We start from the raw sequence: 20,400 nt of genomic DNA, 5'->3' as shown, positions 1-20,400 counted from the left end.
GAAATCATCTGGGCCTGGAAATCTCTATTTTAGAAAATTTTAAACTATAAATTCAATTTATTTAACTTGTATAGGACAGGTTATTTAGTTTATCTTGAATGGGTTTTGCTAGTTTTTGTTTTCTGAGCTCTTGGTCCATTTCACCTAAATTATTGATTTTTTTTTGTTTATTGTGAATATATATATATATATATATATTTTTTTTTTTTTTTGAGACAGAGTTTCGCTCTTGTTACCCAGGCTGGAGTGCAATGGTGCAATTTCGGCTCACTGCAACCTCCATCTCCTGGGTTCAAGCAATTCTCCTGCCTAGCTGGGACTACAGGCGTGCGCCACCATGCCCTGCTAATTTTTGTATTTTTAGTAGATATGGGGTTTCACCATGTTGACCAGGATGGTCTCGATCTCTTGACCTCGTGATGCACCCGTCTCGGCCTCCCAAAGTGCTGGGATTTTAGGCGTAAGCCACCATGCCCGGTGTGAATATATATTTTATTTAGTCATTTTGTTTACAATTGAAACTCTGGGAATTCAAAATTAACATCCTTGACCATGAGCTTTTTATAGACACCAAAAAAGTTTCAACCTTTTGTTTCACATTGTCCTGCTGTGCTTTGTCCAGATGAACCTTTATGAGCTGCCTGCCATCCAGTTTCACGTGGATTCTCCTGCCCACAGTTGTGCTTGGGAAGACCAAGTCCTCAGGGATTACATTTGTGCACAGCTGTCAGAGTACGGCTCCTGCGACGCTTTTGCTTATCTTTTGTATGGCTTTTTCAAGTTGCCTTAGGCAGAATTCTCCTCTGAGTGATAAAGACAATGTGCTTTCCACTGAACATTTTCTCCAATTCCCATACTAGCCAGACTTGGATTTTTCTGGAAATATTTCAGTTGAGGTACAGGAACAAAGATTACGATAGCTTTCCGACCGCCATCAACTTTAATTTCCTTGGCTGCTGTAATATTCAGCTCCCTGAGCTGGGCCCTGAGGTCTGAGTTCATCTCCAGCTCCAGAAGAGCCTGGGAGATGCCAGACTCGAATTCGTCTGGCTTCTGGCCATTGGGCTTCACAGTCTTGGCGCTTGAACTTAACATGGGTTTCTCCTTGCTGAGCTCCAGCTTAGGAAGAGCAATTATTGAATTTTTATGTGTAGAGTTGTTTTTGGTATTTTTGTCCTTTTAATGTTTGTATGCCCTGTAGCAATATCCCTGCTTACATTCCTGATATTAATAAGTTGTGGCCACTCTAATTTTTCTTCATCAGTCTTGCTAGAGGTTTATTCATCTTATTAATCTTTACAAAGAATCAAGTTTTGGTTTTATCAATTTTCCCTATTTCAATTTCATTGATTTCTGCTCTTTATTTCCTTCCTTCTGCTTGCTTTGGGTTTATTTTCCTTTTCTTTTTCTAATTTCTTAAAATGTAAGCTTAGATTATTCATTTAAGATCATTCTTCTTTTCTAATATGACTTAATGCTGTAAATTTCCCTTTAAATATAGTTGATTCTTGGCCAACCACCCTGCACAGTCGAAAATCCATGTGTAACTTTTGAATCCCACAAAAACTTAATTACTAACAGCCTGCCGTTGACCAGAAGCCTTAACAATAACATAAATGCCAATTAACTATATTTTGTATATGTATCGTGTACTGTATTCTTACAATAAAGTACGCTAGAGAAAAGAAGACGCTATTAAGAAAATAAAAAGGAAGGGAAAAGATATTATTCATTATGCATAAGTGGATCATAAAGGTCATTTTTTTTTTTTTGGTGCCAAAAGCCAGGAATGAACCAGTCATAAATGTCTTCGTCCTCATCGTCTTCAGGCAGAGCAGGCTGAGGAGGAGGAGGAAGGCAAGGGGATGATCTAGCTATCTCAAGGGTAGCAGGAGGAAAAAAACCCACTTATAAAAGTGGATCCATGGGTGCAAAGGTCAGGGACAAGATGGTGCCGCCGGTGCAGGTCTCTCCGCTCATCAAGCTCGGCCGCTACTCCATCTTGTTCCTCGGCATGGCCTACGGAGCCACGAGCTACAGTTACCTAAAACCTCAGGCAGAAGAGGAAAGGAGGATAACGGCAGAGGAGAAGCAGCAGGATGAACTGAAACGGATTGCCAAATAATTGGCAGAAGCCCAAGAGGACAGCATATTGAAGTGAGTGACCCTCCCAGCCTCTCTTTGGAGTAGCAGCGGATGAATAAAGCTTCCTGTGTTGTGCGAGTAAAAAAAAAAAAGTGGATCCATAAAGTTCAAACTATGTTGTTGACGGGTCAACTGTACTGCTTTAGTTGTATCTCACAAATTCCAATAAATTGTATTTTTTTGTTCTATTAAAATATTCTAATTTTACTTGAGTTTTCATTTATCCGTGGTCAGTGTGTTGTTTAGAAGTTTTAGAAATACGTTGTTTAATTTCCATGTTTGGAGATTTCCTGTTATCTTTCTGTTATCAATTTCTAATTTAATTTCTTTACTACCAGAGAAAATGTTTATTATCTTAATGATTTTAAATTTGTTATGGTTTATTTTATAACCCAGGGTATTGTCTATTTCAGTAAATGTTCCTCATGTACTTGAAAGAATGTGTGTTCTACGGTTGTTGGGAGGAGTGTCCTATAAATGTAAATTAGATCCAATTGTTTGATGGTGTTATTCAATTTTTCTATTTCCTTTCTCATTTTCTGTCTACTATTTCTATCAACTACTTTGAGAGGAGTGTTGAAGTTTCCAACTATAATTGTGGATTTGTCTATTTCTCCTTTCAGTTGTTTTTTCTTTTTGAGACAGTAACTTGCCGTGTTGCCCAGGATGGTCTTGAACTCCTGGGCTCAAGCAATCCTCCTGCCTCAGCCTCCCAAAGTGCTGGGATTACAGGCTCCAGTCACCGTGCCCAGCCAGTTCTGTCCCTTTTCCCTTCATATTTTTGAAGTTCAGTTAGTTGTTAGGTGCATATATATTTAGGATTATTATGTCTTCTTGGTAAATTGACCCTTTTATTATTATGTAAGGCCCCCTTTTATCTCTGGTAATTTTCTTTGCTCTGAAATTCTACTTTGTTTGGTATTAATATAATTACTCCTGTTATAGTTTGGTTAATGTTTGCATGGTATATCTTTTTTGTTTGTTTCTGTTTGAGATGGAGTCTTGCTCTGTTGCCCAGGCTGGAGTGCGGTGGCACGATCTCGGCTCACTGGAACCTCCACCTCCCGGGTTCAAGCGATTCTCCTGCCTCAGCCTCCCTAGCAGCTGGGATTACAGGCGTGTGCCACCATGCCCTGCTAATTTTTGTATTTTTAGTAGAGACAGGGTTTCACCATGTTGGCCAGGCTGGTCTCAAACTCCTGACCTTGTGATCCACCTGCCTCGGCCTCTCAAAGTGCTGGGATTACAGGTGTAAACCACTGTACCTGTCTGGTATATCTTTTTCATCCTTTTACTTTGAACTTTTGTATAACATTTTATTTGAAGCCTGTTTCTTGTAGGCAGTATATAGTTGGGTGATTTTTTTTGTTCTTCTAGGAAGTTTGTTTTGAGGTATTTGGCATACAAAAAGCCATAAAGAACGTCATGCACAGCTTGCCAGGAGCAAAACAAAAACAAAAACAAAAACAAAAAAACATGTTACAGTGAACATCCACGCACACACTGCCCAACTGGAGAAATAAACGTGCCCAGTGGATTAAAGCTCCTGGTGCACCCTCCCTGCCTGCCTCCTCTGAGTTAAGCATGATCCTGAATGTGATGTTTCTTGTGTTAGTCTAGTCTTTTTTTGTTTTTAAAGAAAAATCTTTCTGCCAATGGGGATAATGGCTCCATGTGGCTGAGATAAGACTACTTAAGAATCTGGAGAAACAACCTCAGTCTGATGTCGGTTTTATTGAGTAAAGGAAAAGGGAATTGAGCCGCATGATACAGAGGTTCCAGTTGATCAGAGTGCACAGACACCTTTCCCGTCTGTGTGATGGGAATGGCACCAGCACAGGAGGCAAACGGAGGCCCCTGCTGTGAGGATGAGGTTCCCACGCCCATGCATATGAACAGCTCCTGGTCAGTCCCAAGAGGCAAGGGCAGAGGGCACAGCGGCTCTCACAGAGCTACTTTACAAATAAACTGTGTCTTCCTTAGAAGTCGCTTACAACACTTTTTAAAAAAAAATCTGAACAGAAAATAGGGCAAAGGGCCATGTGGGCATGTCATGAGGCACATGGAATGTCCTGGTCTGTGGAATCGTGCAGGGTGACAGAAGCAGCATGATTAGGCATTGTTTGATGAGGATGACACACTGCCACCATGGCCTGTCCAATTGGTGTGGAAAAACTGCCCTGGTTTGGCCAAGAGTTCATAGGTGTGAGCCCTGAATTAATTCTGCTGAGCCTGAATGAGGTTGGCTGGAAGCATCTCGTGTCTGTACCTGTCAAAGAAGGAGAGGGCAGTGGTAAAATAGGGTATGGAAATGCCAGCCTGGACCCCAGTGCTGACTGCTGGCCGCCAGGAGTCCTGGCAGTTTTCAACAGCTGCCTTAAAGAAGTCATCCAGTAGGAGGTTCTGGAGTTCCTGGTTTCGATCAAATACATCCTTTATCTTCCCTAGGAATACACTTCTGATGATGCAGCCCCCTCTCCACATCAGGGTGATGCCACCAGAATTGAGGGTCCAGTCAAACTTGATGGCTGCCTGCCTTAGCAGCATAAAGCCTTGAGCATAAGAGATGATCTCAGAAGCATAGAGGGCCTTCCAAATGTCCTCCAGGAATGCTTTCTTATCATCATCAAACTGGAACTTTTGGGGACCTTTCAGCTTTTTGCTAGCTTGAATTCTGTCATTCTTCAGAGATGATAAGCACCGAGCAAAGACAGCTTCTCCAATGAGGGTGACAGGTATGCCATACTCCAGGGCGGAGATGGCAGTCCACTTCCCCGTGCCTTTCTGCCCCACACTGTCCCTGATCTTTGGCAGCAGATGTCTGCTATACGCATCTTGGAACTTGAGAATATTGGCTGCGATTTCAATCAGGAATAAGTCTAGCTCTGTCTTGTTCCAATCCTCAAAGGCCTGCACCATCTTGTCCTGTGCCATGCCCAGCACGTCTTTCATCAGGTGGGATGCCTTGCAGATCGGCTGCATGTCCCCATACTCTATCCTGCTGTGCACCATCTTCATGAAGTAGCCTGCTCCCTCATCTCCCACCCAGTCACATCAGGGTTCTCCAGTTCCTACTTTTGCAGCAATGCCTTGGAAGATGGTCTTGATGTGGGGCCATGCTTCTTTGTTCCCTCCTGGCATGAGTGATGGACCATACCAGGCCCCTTCCTCTCTGCCACTGACTCCGCTCCCCACAAATAAAATTCCCCTGGCCTTGAGGTCTCGGCACTGTCTTGTGGTGTCCCTATATTCAGAATTTCCTCCATCAATGATGATGTCACCAGTGTCCAACAATGGTACCAGTTTTTTGATGAAATCAACTGCTTGCCCAGCCTTCACCAGGAGGATGATCCACTGGGGTGTCTTCAGCTCGGAGACCATCTCCTTCAGGGACTGAGCACCTACCACTTTGGTTCCCTTTGCCTCACTGGCCAAGAAATCATCAACTTTGGAGATGGTCCTATTAAAAGCACAGACCACAAAGTCATGGTCATTCATGTTCAGAATTAAGTTCTGGCCCATGACGGCCAATCCAATCAGGGCAATGTCAGCTTGGGCCATGGTGGCAGACAGAGCAGAAGAACCCAAGAGTGGTGAGGCATGGAGGGCAAGTCTAGTTAGGTGATTTAAAAAATTTCATTATGGCCAGGTGCGGTGGCTCACGCCTGTAATCCCAGCACTTTGGGAGGCCGAGGCGGGTGGATCACGAGGTCAAGAGATCGAGACCATCCTGGTCAACATGATGAAACCCCGTCTCTACTAAAAATACAAAAAATTAGCTGGGCATGGTGGCGCGTGCCTGTAATCCCAGCTACTCAGGAGGCTGAGGCAGGAGAATTGCCTGAACCCAGGAGGTGGAGGTTGCGGTGAGCCGAGATCACACCATTGCACGCCAGCCTGGGTAACAAGAGCGAAACTCTGTCTCAAAAAAAAAAAAAAAAAATTTCATTATGATAGGCTGGGCGCTGTGGCTAATGCCTGTAATCCCAGTGCTTTGGGAGGCTGAGGTAGGCAGATCACCTGAGGTGGGAGTTTGAGACCAGCCTGGCCAACACGGCGAAACCTCATTTCTACTAAAAATACATAAATTAGTAGGGTATGGTGGCTTACACCTGTAGTCCCAGCTACCTGGGAGGCTGAGGCAGGAGAATTGCTTGAACTCGTGAGGCGGAGGTTGTAGTGAGCTGAGATCGTGCCATTGCACTCTAGCTTGGACAATAGAGGGAGACTCTGTCTTTAAAAAATTAAATAAATAAATAAGTAAATAATTCCATTACGATACTTTCTTTCACTTACTTGGTATTCGTAGATCAGTAAAATTTAATGTAATTATTGATATGGTCAGATTTAGATGTACAATTTATTTGTGCTCTATTCCCTTTCCTTGCCTTTTTTTTTTTTTTTGCTAATTGAACATTTGTAGGTATTTCATTCTAATTGATCCATTGTTTCTCCTTCCTTCCTTCTTTTCTTCCTTCCTTTTTCTCTCTTTTTTCTTTTCTTTTCTCTTTTCTTTTCTTTCTCTCACTGTGTTGCCCAGGCTGGTCTGAAACTCCTGGGTTCAAGCAATCCTTCTGCTTCAGCCTCCCCAATATCTTGGATTATATGAATACATGGGTGCACCATCGTGCCTGGCTTATCTATTATGTTTTTTCACATATCTGTGTATCATTTTTTTTAGTGTTTGTTCTGGGGATTACAATAAACATATTTACTTTTTGTAGTCCACTTAAGAACCAGTATTTTACCACTTTTGGGGGAGTACAGAAATGTTATCACTATGTAAGTTCCTTTATCTACTTCCCCATCCTTTATGTTATAGTTATCTTATATAGTAGAATTGCAAGCCGCATCAGACAGTGTTATAATTTTTGTTATAATTTTGTGTGTGTAGATATACAAACACACACACATATATATACACAGACACACACATACACATATACTTTTACATATGTATTTTTGTGTGTGTATATATATATACTTTTACATATATATATAAACTAAAAAGAGGAATGTTTACCCAGATATTTACCATTTCTGTTCTTCTTCCTTATTCTTGACATTCCAGGTTCCCTTCATTGGAGGAATTCCATTATCCTCTGATAACTTTTTATAATCCAATTAAGAATCAATATTTTACCACTTTAGAGGAATCTGACATCCTCTAATAATGGATTTTCATTATCCTCTGATAATGTCCTTATTTTACTTCCATTTTTGAAGGATATTTTCACTGGATAAATAGTCTATGTCCTAATAGTTTAGGGGCAAAAAATCTCAGCAAGCAAGGTGTTGATACCATCTAATGACTACCACTTACCTAATCACAATACCTGGGAGATGGAGTATTCGGATTCACCAGTCTAGATCATATAATGACTTTTTTTTTTTTGATATGGAGTTTTGCTCTTATTGCCCAGGTTGGAGTGCAATGGTGCGATCTCGGCTTATGACAACCTCTGCCTCCCGGGTTCAAGCAATTCCTGCCTCAGCCTCCCAAGTAGCTGGGATTACAGGCATGCACCACCACACCAGGCTAATTTTCTATTTTTAGTAGACACAGGGTTTCTCCATGTTGGTCAGGCTGGTCTCGAACTCCTTACCTCAGGTGATCTGCCCACCTTGGCCTCCCGAAGTTCTGGGATTACAGGCGTGAGCCACTGTGCCAGGCCATAATGACACTTTTGATCCCTACCTTGTATCTCCTTGATCTAGCCATTTGTGAAGTCCAACTTTTTTTTTTTTTTTTTTTTGAGATGGAGTTTCACTCTGTCACCCAGTCTGGAGTGCAGGGCGTGATCTCAGCTCACTGCAACCTCTGCCTTCTGAGTTCAAGTGATTCTCCTGCCTCATCCTGCCAAGTAGCTGGGACTACAGGTGCACACCACCATGCCCAGCTAATTTTTGTATTTTTAGTAGGGACGGGGTTTCACCATGTTGGCCAGGCTGGTCTCAAACTCCTTACCTCAGGTAATCTGTCCACCTTGGCATCCCAAAGTGCTGGGATTACAGGCATAAGCCACTGTGCCCAACTGAGTCCAATTTTTGAAATTCCAAATTCTGTGAGCCAATAGATTTTCTCTTGTACTTAACCTACTTTCACTTAGTTTTCTGTCATTTGAAGCTAGATATCCTAACAGTCATGTGCTGTATAATGACATTTTTGTCAAGGACAGATCACATATACAATGGTGGTCCCATAAGATTTTAATATTGTATTTTTACTGTAACTTTTCTATGTTTAGATATGCAAAAACTTACCATTGTGTTAGAATTGTCATAATATTAATTATAATATCATGCTGTATAGGTTTGTAGAATACAAGGAATAGTCTATACCATATAGCCTAGGTGTGTAGTAGGCTATACCATCTAAGTTTATGTAAGCACCCTCTAAGATGTTCATGCAATAACAAAATCACCTAACAACACATTTCTCAGAACATATTTCCATCATTAAGCCATGCCTGACTGTGTATGCATATATATGTATGTGTATATATATTCATGAGTGGTGATTCCTGATAACAAGCATGCTTTAGTTTGTAGATTAATAGAGTTTGTTTCACTAAGCAAGATAAAGTAGTTGACCCTATAAGACATGTAGGGTCCTGTTTCCAATAAATGAATAGTTCTTGCAAGTAAAAAATATCAATGAGAGATAAGTCCTAGCACTTTTGTGTAACACCTTAAAACAGGAGAACTAGAGGAGTGAGTATACATCCCTGCTTTTGATGATAGGAGTGACCAGGAAAAAATGCTATAAAAAAGATAGAATCCTGGTTCCAGGTAAGGACTTCCATTGCGTATAAACTGCTTGTTCATGAGGCAGGGTAAGTTTTGGGGTTTTGTTGTTATTGTTGTTTATTTTATTTTGTTTTTTGTTTTTTTTGAGACGGAGTCTTGCTCTGTCACCCAGGCTGGAGTGCAGTGGTGTGATATCGGTTCAATGCAACCTCCGCCTCCTGGGTTCAAGTGATTCTCCTGCCTCAGTCTCCCAAGTTGCTGGGATTACAGGCACATGCCACCATACCTGGCTGATTTTTGTATTTTTTTGTTGAGGGAATGGAGTCTCGCTCTGTCTCCTAGGCTGGAGTGCAGCAGCATGATCTCCGCTCACTGCAACTTCCTCCTCCTGGGTTCAAGCGATTCTCCTACCTCAGCCTCCAGATTAGCTGGGATTATAGGCTCGCACCACCACACCCAGCTAATTTTTGTATTTTTAGTAGAGATGGGGTTTTGCCATGTTGACCAGGCTGGTCTTGAACTCCTGACCTCAGGTGATCCGCCTGCCTCGTCCCCGCAAAGTGCTGGGATTACAGGTGTGAGCCACCACGCCCAGCCTAATTTTTGTAGTTTTAGTAGAGACAAGGTTTCAACCATGTTGGCCAGGCTGGTCTTGAACTCCTGACCTCAAGTGATCCTCTCACCTAGGTCTCCCAAAGTGCTGGGATTACAGGTGTGAGCCACTGTGCCTGACCATAAGTTTTGAAATTTGAACTTTTGTTGTTTGCTGTGTACCGTTCCTCCCTTAGATCCTTGTCTTAGGGGTTTTGGTAGGACCACAAGCAGAAGCTGTTGGAAGTCAAGAGCTGGTCCTAAATTTTGCAAACATTTCAGCTGACTGAAAACATTATGAAAGTATCCAAGGAATTGCTTCTCGGCCTTTTGGCTAAGATCAAGTGTATTATCCAAGGAGGGACGGAGGTGTGTGGGGTGTGTGTGTGTGTGTGTGTGTGTGTGTGTTTGTGTGTGTTGGCTGAGGAGATAGGCAAGTGCTTTTAAGAAAACTAAGGGAGAAAATATTTCAGAAGGGTAGGAGAAGGGGTAAGTTCTATTGGTTGTGCTATTTGAGGGTACCTGTGCCATGTTCTTTACCAGCATGGTGAGGAGAGGGTTGAACCCTGAGCACAAGGAGTCCTGTCCTTGATGAAGACGCTGATGCCCCAGGCCATTGGCCCTGATAAGAACTTGCAGGCTGGAGCAATGGCCATCTTTGATGTAACCAGGCTAGAGTCTAGACTATTGAATCAATGGCTACAGAGCCTCCAGGATGCTTTGGTGGTGAGACTCACTGTGGGACCTGTACATAACTCTAGTGGTAGTCTTCTTAGGAACTCCAATAACAACTGAGGTTAAATTTTCTGCCAGTATACCAGCACAAGGTCTCATATTTTAATTTTAATATGAGCAAAGCAAGAAATATGTTCATTCTCCCATACCTGAGTATGCCCCCAAATTTATATTTTACTTTAGAATGAAGCATAGGAACCCAACTTGGTTCCTTGAATTATCTCTTTTGAATAACTATCTGAAGAAGAGGTCAAGTAGCAGCCAAACCATAATCCAAGAAGAGTCCTCAGGATCTCATGCATCATCAGTGACATTCATACCCTTAAGAGAACACACAGACATTAAGACTCTTTTGAGGCCAGGAACAGTGGCTCACGCCTGTAATCCCAGAACTTTGGGAGGCCGAGTTGGGAGGATCACTTGAGGTCAGGAGTTTGAGACCATCCTGGGCAACATGGCAAAGACTCATCTTTACTAAAAATACAAAAATTAGCTGGGCCTGGTGGCAAGCGCTTGTAGCCCCAGTTACTCCCGGCTATTCAGGAGGCTGAGGCAGGAGAATTGCTTGAACCCGGGAGGCGGAGGTTGCAGTGAGCAGAGATAGAATCATCGCACTCCAGCCTGGGTGACAGAGTGAGACTCCATCTAAGAAAAACAAAAAAAAAAAAAAAAAAAAAAGGGAAAGAGTATACTCTTTTGAGTTCACAACTAGTAAAGAACTAATGGAAGTTAAGACTACCATTTTATCCTTTGTAGTCTATATCCACAAAAACAGGCTTCATTTATTTTTTAAGAGCCTAGTGCTTAAAATTGCTTCATTTGATTATCCCATGTGGATGGTGCATCTGTTTAGCATGCTTGATTGCCAGTAATATATCATTCAATGTTAATAGATTTAAACAGTAAAGGGAATACACTGACCCATAAAATTGAAAAGCAGAAAAAGAGGACAAGCTCCAAACTTGGCTGAACCTGAGCTGGGCTGCATTTTTCTGTAATTCTCTCAGCTCTGCCCTCTTGGATTGTCTTTATTCTCAAGTTGGCTTCTTTGTGGTAGTAAGGTGGTTACCATGCAATATATATCTCCTCATTCACAACCAGGAAGAAGGAGGTTATTTCTTTCCACAACAGTTTGACTAGCTGGCCTATCTGGGGTCTTGTGCTGCTTCTGAATCAATTAAGTGTGATAAGGAGGTTGAGACACTATTATTGAATTGACTAATCAGGTCCCACCAATCAGGTCCCAACAGTGGACTTGTGAAGTCCCATTCAAAACACATGGCTGTCACAGAGTGAGGAGTGTTAGAAAGGAGGATTGTACAAGTAGCATAATTTCAAATACATTTTATTTATTTTGTTTTTTGTTTTTTGAGATGGAGTCTCGCTCTGTCACCAGGCTCACTTCAACCTCCATCTCCTAGGTTCAAGAGATTCTCCTGCCTCAGCCTCCTGAGTAGCTGGATTGCAGGCACACCCCACCATGCCCAGCTAATTTTTGTATTTTTAGTAGAGATGAGATTTCTCCATGTTGGCCAGGTCAATCTCAAACTTCTGACCTCAGTTAATCCACCCACCTTAGCCTCCCAAAGTGTCAAATACATTTTAAAAAACAATTCATGAAAGAAGATGGGAAGGGGGGCAGGCATAGTGGCTCACATCTGTAATCTCAGCATGTTGGGAGCCAAGGTGGGTGGATTACCTGAGGTCAGGAGTTCGAGACCAGCCTGGCCAACATGGTGAAACCCTGTCTTTACTAAAAATATAAAAATTAGCCAGGCATGGTGGCACGTGCCTGTAATCCCAGCTATTTGGGAGGCTGAGGCAGGAGAATCTCTTGAACCTGGGAGGCAGAGGTTGCAGTGAGCTGAGATCGCACCACTGTACTCCAGCCTGGGCAACAGAGTGAGATCCGTCTTAAAAAACAAAACAAACAAAACAAACTAACAAAAACAAACAAACAAAAAAAAAGAAATAAGATGGAGGGAAATATATTAAATCTAAAATGTCTTTGAGACAATGAAACTGAGGGTGGATTTCTCTCTTCTTATGTTTTAGCTTACAAATCTATATATCTATACCTATATAGCTATAGATAGATATCCCTGACCATAATAATGTACCACTTTTATAATGGAAAAAAACCACCCCACACATTTATTGAGGGGAAAAAAACAAAAGCTGGAGAATAATGCAAAACAGAGATATGAGATTTCACCAGATAGCACACAGCTAATTGCCAGTAAGTGGAACAATCTGCAATAGAGAGAGGAAGAATGAGTCATAATTCAGCCTATCTCCTTGAAGAGCCCTTCTCTCTCTTCAAGGCTCTTTATGCTAAAGAAAAAATTAAAAAGTACTGTAATTATGTGTAACATCCCGTCTCAAGACAGGTATTTGAAATATGTTTTGAGTTTTATTTGTTGGTTAACAAACAAACCCAAATGAAACTTTCCATGTAGGTCATGCTCTGTACCTCTGCCTGACATACACTTTCTGTTTTATGTTTTGTTTTTTTTTTTTTGAGACAGAGTTTTGCTCTTGTTGCCCAGGCTGGAGTACAATGGTGTGATCTTGACTTACTGTAACCTCCGCCTCCTGGGTTCAAGCGATTTTTCTCCTGCCTCAGCCTCCCAAGTAGCTGGGATTACAGGCATGTGCCACCATGCCCTGCTAATTCTGTAATTTTAGTAGAGACGGGTTTCTCCATGTTGGTCAGCTGGTCTCGAACTCCTGACGTCAGGTGATTCACCAACTTTGGCCTTCCAAAGTGCTGGGATTACAGGCGTGAGCCACCGTGCCTGGCCACACTTTCTGTTTTTAAAAGCGTGTGTTTGTCTCTAATGGCCTCTGTCCCGTAGTACTCAGACACATTTCTGGGAATGTAGTTGTCACTCAATAAATGTTTGTTTAATGAGTGGATGGGTGAATCTATCCTTTTTGCCTCAGGATGTCTTTATTTCTCTCTCTCATTGTCACTGTCTCTGAGCTATGCATTCAAATGACCAAGTGCTGAATACATTCATCTTGAAACTGCCTTGTTTTTCCAGTGGTTATCAAATCTTGTGGGGACACAGCATTTTGACCCTATTCCCCAATGTTTCCATCATGACCTCCAAAGAAGGCTTGGGGTCACTTAATCTGGTGTGAGCCACTTGCTAACATCCGAAATAAAAACTTTCTCTCTTTTTTTTTTTTTTCTTTTTAGACGGATTTTCGCTCTTGTTACCCAGGCTGGAGTGCAATGGCGCGATCTCGGCTCACCGCAACCTGCGCCTCCTGGGTTCAGGCAATTCTCCTGCCTCAGCCTCCTGAGTAGCTGGGATTACAGGCACGTGCCACCATGCCCAGCTAATTTTTTGTATTTTTAGTAGAGACGGGGTTTCACCATGTTGACCAGGATGGTCTCGATCTCTTGACCTCGTGATCCACCCGCCTCGGCCTCCCAAAGTTCTGGGATTACAGGCGTGAGCCACAGCGCCCGGTCCACCCATTTTTTTTTTTTTTTGAGACAGAGTCTCGCTCCATCACCAGGCTGGAGTGCAGTGGCGTGATCTTGGCTCACTGCAACCTCTGCCTTCCAGGTTCAAGCAATTCTCCTACCTCAGCCTTCCAAGTAGCTGGGACTACAGGCGCCTGCCACCACGTCCAGCTAATTTTTTTTTTTTTTTTTTTTTAGTAGAGACGGGGTTTCACCATGTTAGCCGGGATGGTCTCGATCTCTTGACCTTGTGATCTGCCCGCCTCGGCCTCCCAAAGTGCTGGGATTACAGGCATGAGCCACCATGCCCGGCCAAAAAACTTTCCCACTTTTAAGACTGAGAGTCAATCCGTGGAGTATTCTTTTCCTGTTAGTCCATCTTCCCATTTTAAAGATTGACATACAGCTATATGTAAATCTGGCTCCATCATTTACTAGCTGAACAACCTTAGGCATTAACCTGACCGAACCTCAGTTTCCTCCTGTGTGAAATGGTGAGAGTCATACTTTCTTTTTTGGGGTTGCTGAGAAGATCAAATGGAATAATATATGGAAAGCATATCTGCCCTATGATGAAAAAATGTCAGTAATTACTATTATTTAACATACATCTGTTGAGTGTTGTCTCTGTTCTAGATAGTGGGGATTTTTAAATCCCTGCTGCTATACTAGATGGTGGGGATTTCTTTAAAAAAGCACCAAGATGGATATATTTCATGCCTTCATGGAGCTGGTTCAGAGGGGTATTTGGACATGTAAATAGGTATTGCCAACATGAGACTATGACAGTAGAAGCACAGGATGTCAGGAAGCCCATTCAAGGACCACTTATTCTGAGTTTGGAGGTTAAGGAAGGCTTCCAGAAGAAAGTTACATAAAAAGTGATACAAGAAGGCTGAGCAGGACTTAGCCAAGTGAAGAGAAGGAGTAGGAGCAGCATGTTCAAAGGCTCAGAAGCCAGAAAGAGCTTGAAGTATTTGAGGAATTAAATTCAGCATATTGAAACCTATCATGCAAGGTGGAAGTAGTTGCAAGAATTGAGGCTGGGCCAGGTGTGGTGGCTCATACCTGTAATCCCAGCACTTTGGGAAGCCGAGGTGGGAGGATCATTTGAGGTCAGGAGTTAAGAGATCAGCCTGAGCAATATAGTGAAACCCCAAAATATCTCTACCAAAAATACAAAAATTAGCCAGGTGTGATGGCACATGCCTGTAATATCAGCTACCTGGGAGGCTGAGACATAAGAATCACTTGAACCCAGGAGGTGGAGGTTGCAGTGAGCCGAGATAGCACCACTATACTCCAGCCTGGGCGACAGAGCAAGACTCTGTCTAAAAAAAAAAGAATTGAGGCTGGAGGTAGATGGGGCCACAGCATGCTGAAACTTATAAGTCACATTAGAAAGTAGGAAGAGTAGTGGGAAGACTAAGAGAGCTCTAACCGAGAAAGTGACTTGATCAGATTTGCATTTTAGAAAGACTGCTCTGGCTGTTGCTATTAGGGGTTAGGGTGGGGAGGGCAGAAAAACTGCTGGTACAGAGAACACTTCTGAAGATGAGTTCAGAGACTGTTGTCTAAATCAGAGATGATGATGGCCTGAACATAGAGGGTAGAAGTGGGGATGGAGAAATACAGATGGATCAAAGAGACATTGCACAGAAAGAGTCACTGTGGATGAATGTGGAGCTGAGGAGGTTTTCTATCATGATCAGAAAACTTGGTGGATGGCAGTATTATTCCACGAGATAGGAAACAAGGAGGAGGAACAATTGAAGGGGTAGGGCCTTGGGGCAAATAATAGGTTCAATTTTAGATCTATTGAGATGAGGTGCTGTGGAATACTCAAAGAGAAATATTTAATAGGCAGTTGGAGAAATAATTCAGAAGAAATGCCAGGGAAGGAGTTATAGCTTTGTGAGTCATCCCATAGCATTGATTACAGCCACAGAAGGGCACCCCTATTATGGGCACAGTGAGGTGAAAAGAGGGCCAAAGAGAGAAATCTTGAGGAACACTGATGTATAAAAAAAATTAGTATAGATATGGAAACACAAAAAGAGATTACGAAGAAATAGCCAAGGGACATGAGGAAAACTTGGAGAATATGGTATCACAAAGCCAAGCGAGGAGGGAGATTAAAAAAGGGTAAGGTCAATCCAGGTGCAGTAGCTCACACCTGTAATCCCAGCACTTTGGGAAGCTGAGGTGGGTGGATTACTTGAGGTCAGAAGTTAGAGACCAGTCTGGCCAACATGGTAGAACCCTGTCTCAAAAAAAAAAAAAGGAAGAAGAAAAAATAAGCTGACTGAGAGACCACAATGTTAGAAGTATCCATGAGAATGGTGAAATTATTTGCTTGGAGAGGAAACAGGAAGCAGCAACATTTTTGAATGAGTGTTGGAGAACAATGAGAAGATGAGTAGAAGCCAAGTAATAAGGAGAGGTGGAGTCTGATAAAGCCTGAGAGAATAACCTTTAATTTTTTTGAGACGAGGTCTTGCTCTGTCTTGTAGTTCAGTGGCATGAACCTGGCTCACTGTAGCCTCAACCTCCTGGGATCAAGCAATCCTCTCACCTCAGCCTCCTGAGTAGCTGGGACTCCAGGTTTGTGCGACCATGCTTGGCCAATTTTTTTATTTTTTGTAGAGATGGGATCTCACCATGTTGCCCAGGCTGGTCTCGAACCCTAGGCTCAAACAATTTTCCCACCTCAGCCTCCCAAAGTGCTGGGATTACAGGCATGAGCTGCTGCACCTGACAGAATAAACTTTAAATGAACATGAATTTTTGCATAAGGGCAACTATGGGGAGCAGAGAGGACATAGATTCAACTTCAGAGAATAAGCAGGTGGTATAGGAGACTGAGTATCTTCCACTTGAGAGAGATGCAGGTAAAGTAGTTATCATTAGAAATAAACACAGTCAAGGGACCACAGAAGAGCATGTCTAAATGAAAAAAGAACAGGAACTGGATGCATACAGTATTGGGGTCCACATTCTATGTCTATTGCTTATAACCTACAGAACCTGGGGAAGCTGCTTACTATCTCTAAGCCTGTGTCCTAATTTGCCTGTAATCAGCATTTCTCTGGCTCTCTGCCTGCTAATGTGGATCTTTGGATATCTAGAATAAACTGACGAGGCCAGGTGTGGTGGCTCAAACCTGTAATCTTAGCACTTTGGGAGGCCAAGGTGGGAGGATCACTTGATTCCAGGAGTTGGAGATCAGCCTTAACCACACAGAGAGACCCTGTATCTACAAGTAATTTAAGAATCAGCCAGGTGTGGTGGTGTGCACCTGTGGTCTTAGCTACTTGGGAGGCTGAGGCAGAAGGATCACCTGAGCCCAAGAATTTGAGACTGCAGTGAGCTGTGACTGCACCACTGCACTCCAGCTTGGGGAAAGAGTGAGACTCAGTCTCTAAATAAATAAATCAAAAGTGAAGAGATGATCTCTTCCAAATTTGGTGTCACACTCTAGGTAATGTTAATACCTGTCAGAAGTTTTAGGAAAACTTCTATTTCAAATTTTGATTCTTGCTTTTTCTTGCCTTCTCTCCTCATTCTTCTTCTGTTTTCTTCCTTTCTGTAGATCTAGATGTGACTCCATTTGAGCTGAGGCTAAATTAGATCCAAGTGACAGACACTGTATTCTATTCATTCTCCTCTCCTCTGTCCCTGTGTCTCTGTTACTGACCAGGTTTAACTTGCCACCTTATTTTTTTCCCTCTGTTAGGGAAGCAGGAGCCTAGGAAATCATAGTAATGCCATTTTAAGGTCAGCTCCATCTTGAGAGTAACAAGGCACATTCCTTGCTGGTCACAACCCATAGTCATAAAATATTTGCAACTGGGGAAATAGCCTAAAGATACCTTCAAGGACACACTTTTACAACAATGAAAAGTCCAGATGTCCCTATATTAATCACAGCAATATGTTTTCAAGATAATTATAGTTATGCTTTGATGTATTCACACACGCTAAAATGTCAAGGATAGCTTTCTTTAAATCAATAGAATAATAAACTTTGTCATGCTGTCAGCCCACCCACATGTAGGCACAGCTTGCTTTAGTCTTTACATAGACAAGACCCCTATATAAGAAAAACTTAAAGATGATGCGTTCCTCCACTTGCTTTCTGAGAACACTTCACTCTGCAATGGAGTAGCTTTCAATAAACACACTTTTCACTGCACTCTGCAACTCATCTTGAATTCCTTCCTGTTTGAGATCTAAGAACCTCTCGGGGTCTAGATCAGATTCCTTTTCCCATAACACCTTCACATCAGTTTTCTCCCGGAAATCCCTCAGCAAACAGATTTCTTGGCTGTTCTAACAGTTAGTTAGGGCTTGGGGATATGTCTAAATCCTAGCCATGGGGACATGGCTAATCTGGTTTCTTTTCATTGTGAAAAATGCTTCTCATTAGAACTGATGTGAGGTTTTCATGACATTTGGTTATAAACATCTAGTCAATTACATAGTATTTTATAATGTACTATGTCTGGTTCATAAAAGGTACATAGTGGCCGGGTGCAGTGGCTCAGGCCTGTAATCCCAGCACTTTGGGAGGCCGAGGTGGGTGGATCATCAGGTCAGGAGATGGAGACCATCCTGGCTAACACAGTGAAACTCCGTCTCTACTAAAAATACATAAAATTAGCCGGGTGTGGTGGCGCGCACCTGTAGTTCCAGCTACTCGCGAGACTGAGGCAGGACAATCGCTTGAACTCAGGAAGCGGAGGTTGCAGTGAGCTGAGATTGCACCACTGCACTCTAGCCTGGACGACAGAGTGAGACTCTGTCTCAAAAAAAAAAAAAAAAAAGTACATAGAAAGGTTGTTTCTCTCTTTTCCTAACCATCTCAGGCTGGGTTAACTCCTCCTCCCTCTGTGCTTTTAGAGCATCCCTGCTGTAATATTCAGCATAGACTAATTATCCGTTTGGCCGTCTTGTCAGAAATTATATGTGCCAGAGTATCCCAGATTCTTTCAACCAACCCCTCATTCCAGTTCCCTTAAGTGATAAACTTCCTGACTCATCACTTCTTCCTAAGGAGTGGTAAAAGCAAGTTATCTACTTGGTGCCTTGTGACTCAGTATTTTTGATGGATTTTTTTTTTTCATGTCCAAGGGGCTTTTGTGCACGAACATGAATACTAACAGCTATTTTATTGTTTAATACCCAATTTACTAAAGTCATATTTCTAATACACGAAACATTGAAACCTTTTTTCCTTTACTATTAAACATGTAATAAATGTAATTTAATTCTCTTAAACAATTTAAACTGCAATTACAAAATTATTAGGTCTGATACATTTGAATATTTCAAATGCCTTAAACATTAGTAAAGCATGCACAAATGCAAAGATTATAAAATGACTACACATTTTTAAGTCAATGCCATAGGTTAAATATTCCTGCATTATTTTTGCACTGTTTTTATACCTATATTTACTTTGATATCTTCTTAAAGTTCCAGTAATATTATTTTGGTTATTTTCTGGGATTTCAGAAATCTTACCAAATCTAATAGAAAAATAAATATAATTTTATACTAGTTGAGATTACAGAATCTGTGATAATAACTAATTTTTTCATGGTTGGCTATGAGACATAGCTTTGCTGTCCAAGGTAATTTAGACTGGGCTGGGTGCAGTGGCTCACCATGTAATCTAAGGCGGGAAGATCTGTTGAGGTCAGGAGTTTGAGAACAGGCTGGGCAACATAGTGAGACCCCTGTCTCTAAAAAAAAAAATAGCTTAGCTGGGCATAGTGGCATCCACCTGCACTACTAGCTACCCGGGAGGCAGAGGTGGGAGGACCAACTGAGCCCAGGAGTTTGAGGTTACAGTGAGCTATATAGCCTGGGTGACAGAGGGAGATCCTACCTCTTAAAAAAAAGATAATTAAAAAGATAATATTTTTTTGGAGATGCAGTCTCGCTCTGTTGCCCAGACTGGAGTGCAGTGGTGTGATCTTGGCTCACTGCAACCTCCGCCTCCCAAGTTCAAGTTATTCTCCTGCCTGTCTCCCAAGTAGCTGGGACCACAGGCGTGCGCAACCACGCCCGACTAATTTTTGTATTTTTAGTAGAGACAGGGTTTCACCATTTTGGCCAGGCTGATCTTGAACTCCTGACCTCAAGTGATCCACCCGCCTCAGCCTCCCAAAGTGCTGGGATTATAGGCGTGAGTCACTGCACCTGGCCTAAAAAGATAATTTTAAAAATTAAAGATAATCTTTTTTTTTTTGAGACAGAGTCTCACTGCCATCTCCCAGGCTGCAGTGCAGTGGCACAATTACAGCTCACTACAGGCTTGAACTTCCAAGAGATCCTCCCAACTTAGTCTCCTGAGTAGCTGGGACTACAGGTGTGTGCTACCATGCCCAGCTAATGTTTTTGTATTTTTTGTAGAGACAGAGTTTTACCATGTTGCCCAGGCTGGTCTCAAATTCCTAGGCTCCCAAAGTAGTCTGCCGCCTCAGACTTCTGAGCTCCAGTGGTTCTTCAGTTTCAGCCTCTAGAGTAGTTGGGACTAGGGGAACATGCCACCACATTCAGCTAAGTTTTTTTGTATATTGTTTTGTTTTAAGAGACAGGGTCTTGCTCGGTCACCCAGGCTGGAGTGCAGTGGCATGATCCTGGCTCACCATAGCCTCAGACTCCCGGGTTCAAGTGATCCTCCCACTTCAGCC

At 42.4% G+C, this 20,400-nt stretch overlaps 1 protein-coding gene and 2 pseudogenes across 1 annotated transcript; 1 reads left to right on the top strand and 2 right to left on the bottom strand.

Annotated features, from left to right (window-relative positions):
• Positions 1-509: 509 nt before the first annotated feature.
• On the bottom strand, positions 510-1,095 carry LOC135268102 (small ribosomal subunit protein eS7-like; annotated as a pseudogene).
• An 838-nt stretch (positions 1,096-1,933) lies between these two features.
• Positions 1,934-2,125, top strand: LOC110569531 (ATP synthase subunit e, mitochondrial-like). The gene has a single exon (XM_064363753.1). The coding sequence runs from the start codon at positions 1,949-1,951 to the stop codon at positions 2,123-2,125; it is 177 nt and encodes a 58-aa protein (XP_064219823.1). The 5' UTR covers positions 1,934-1,948.
• Positions 2,126-4,249: 2,124 nt separating this feature from the next.
• Positions 4,250-5,706, bottom strand: LOC105708573 (6-phosphogluconate dehydrogenase, decarboxylating-like; annotated as a pseudogene).
• Between the last annotated feature and the right edge of the window lie 14,694 nt (positions 5,707-20,400).

The sequence above is a fragment of the Aotus nancymaae genome, unplaced genomic scaffold, assembly GCF_030222135.1.
Source record: "Aotus nancymaae isolate 86718 unplaced genomic scaffold, 86718_ANA_hifiasm-v0.15.2.pri h1tg000053l, whole genome shotgun sequence".
NCBI lineage: Eukaryota > Metazoa > Chordata > Mammalia > Primates > Aotidae > Aotus > Aotus nancymaae.
This window is presented reverse-complemented; position numbering and strand designations above follow the sequence as displayed.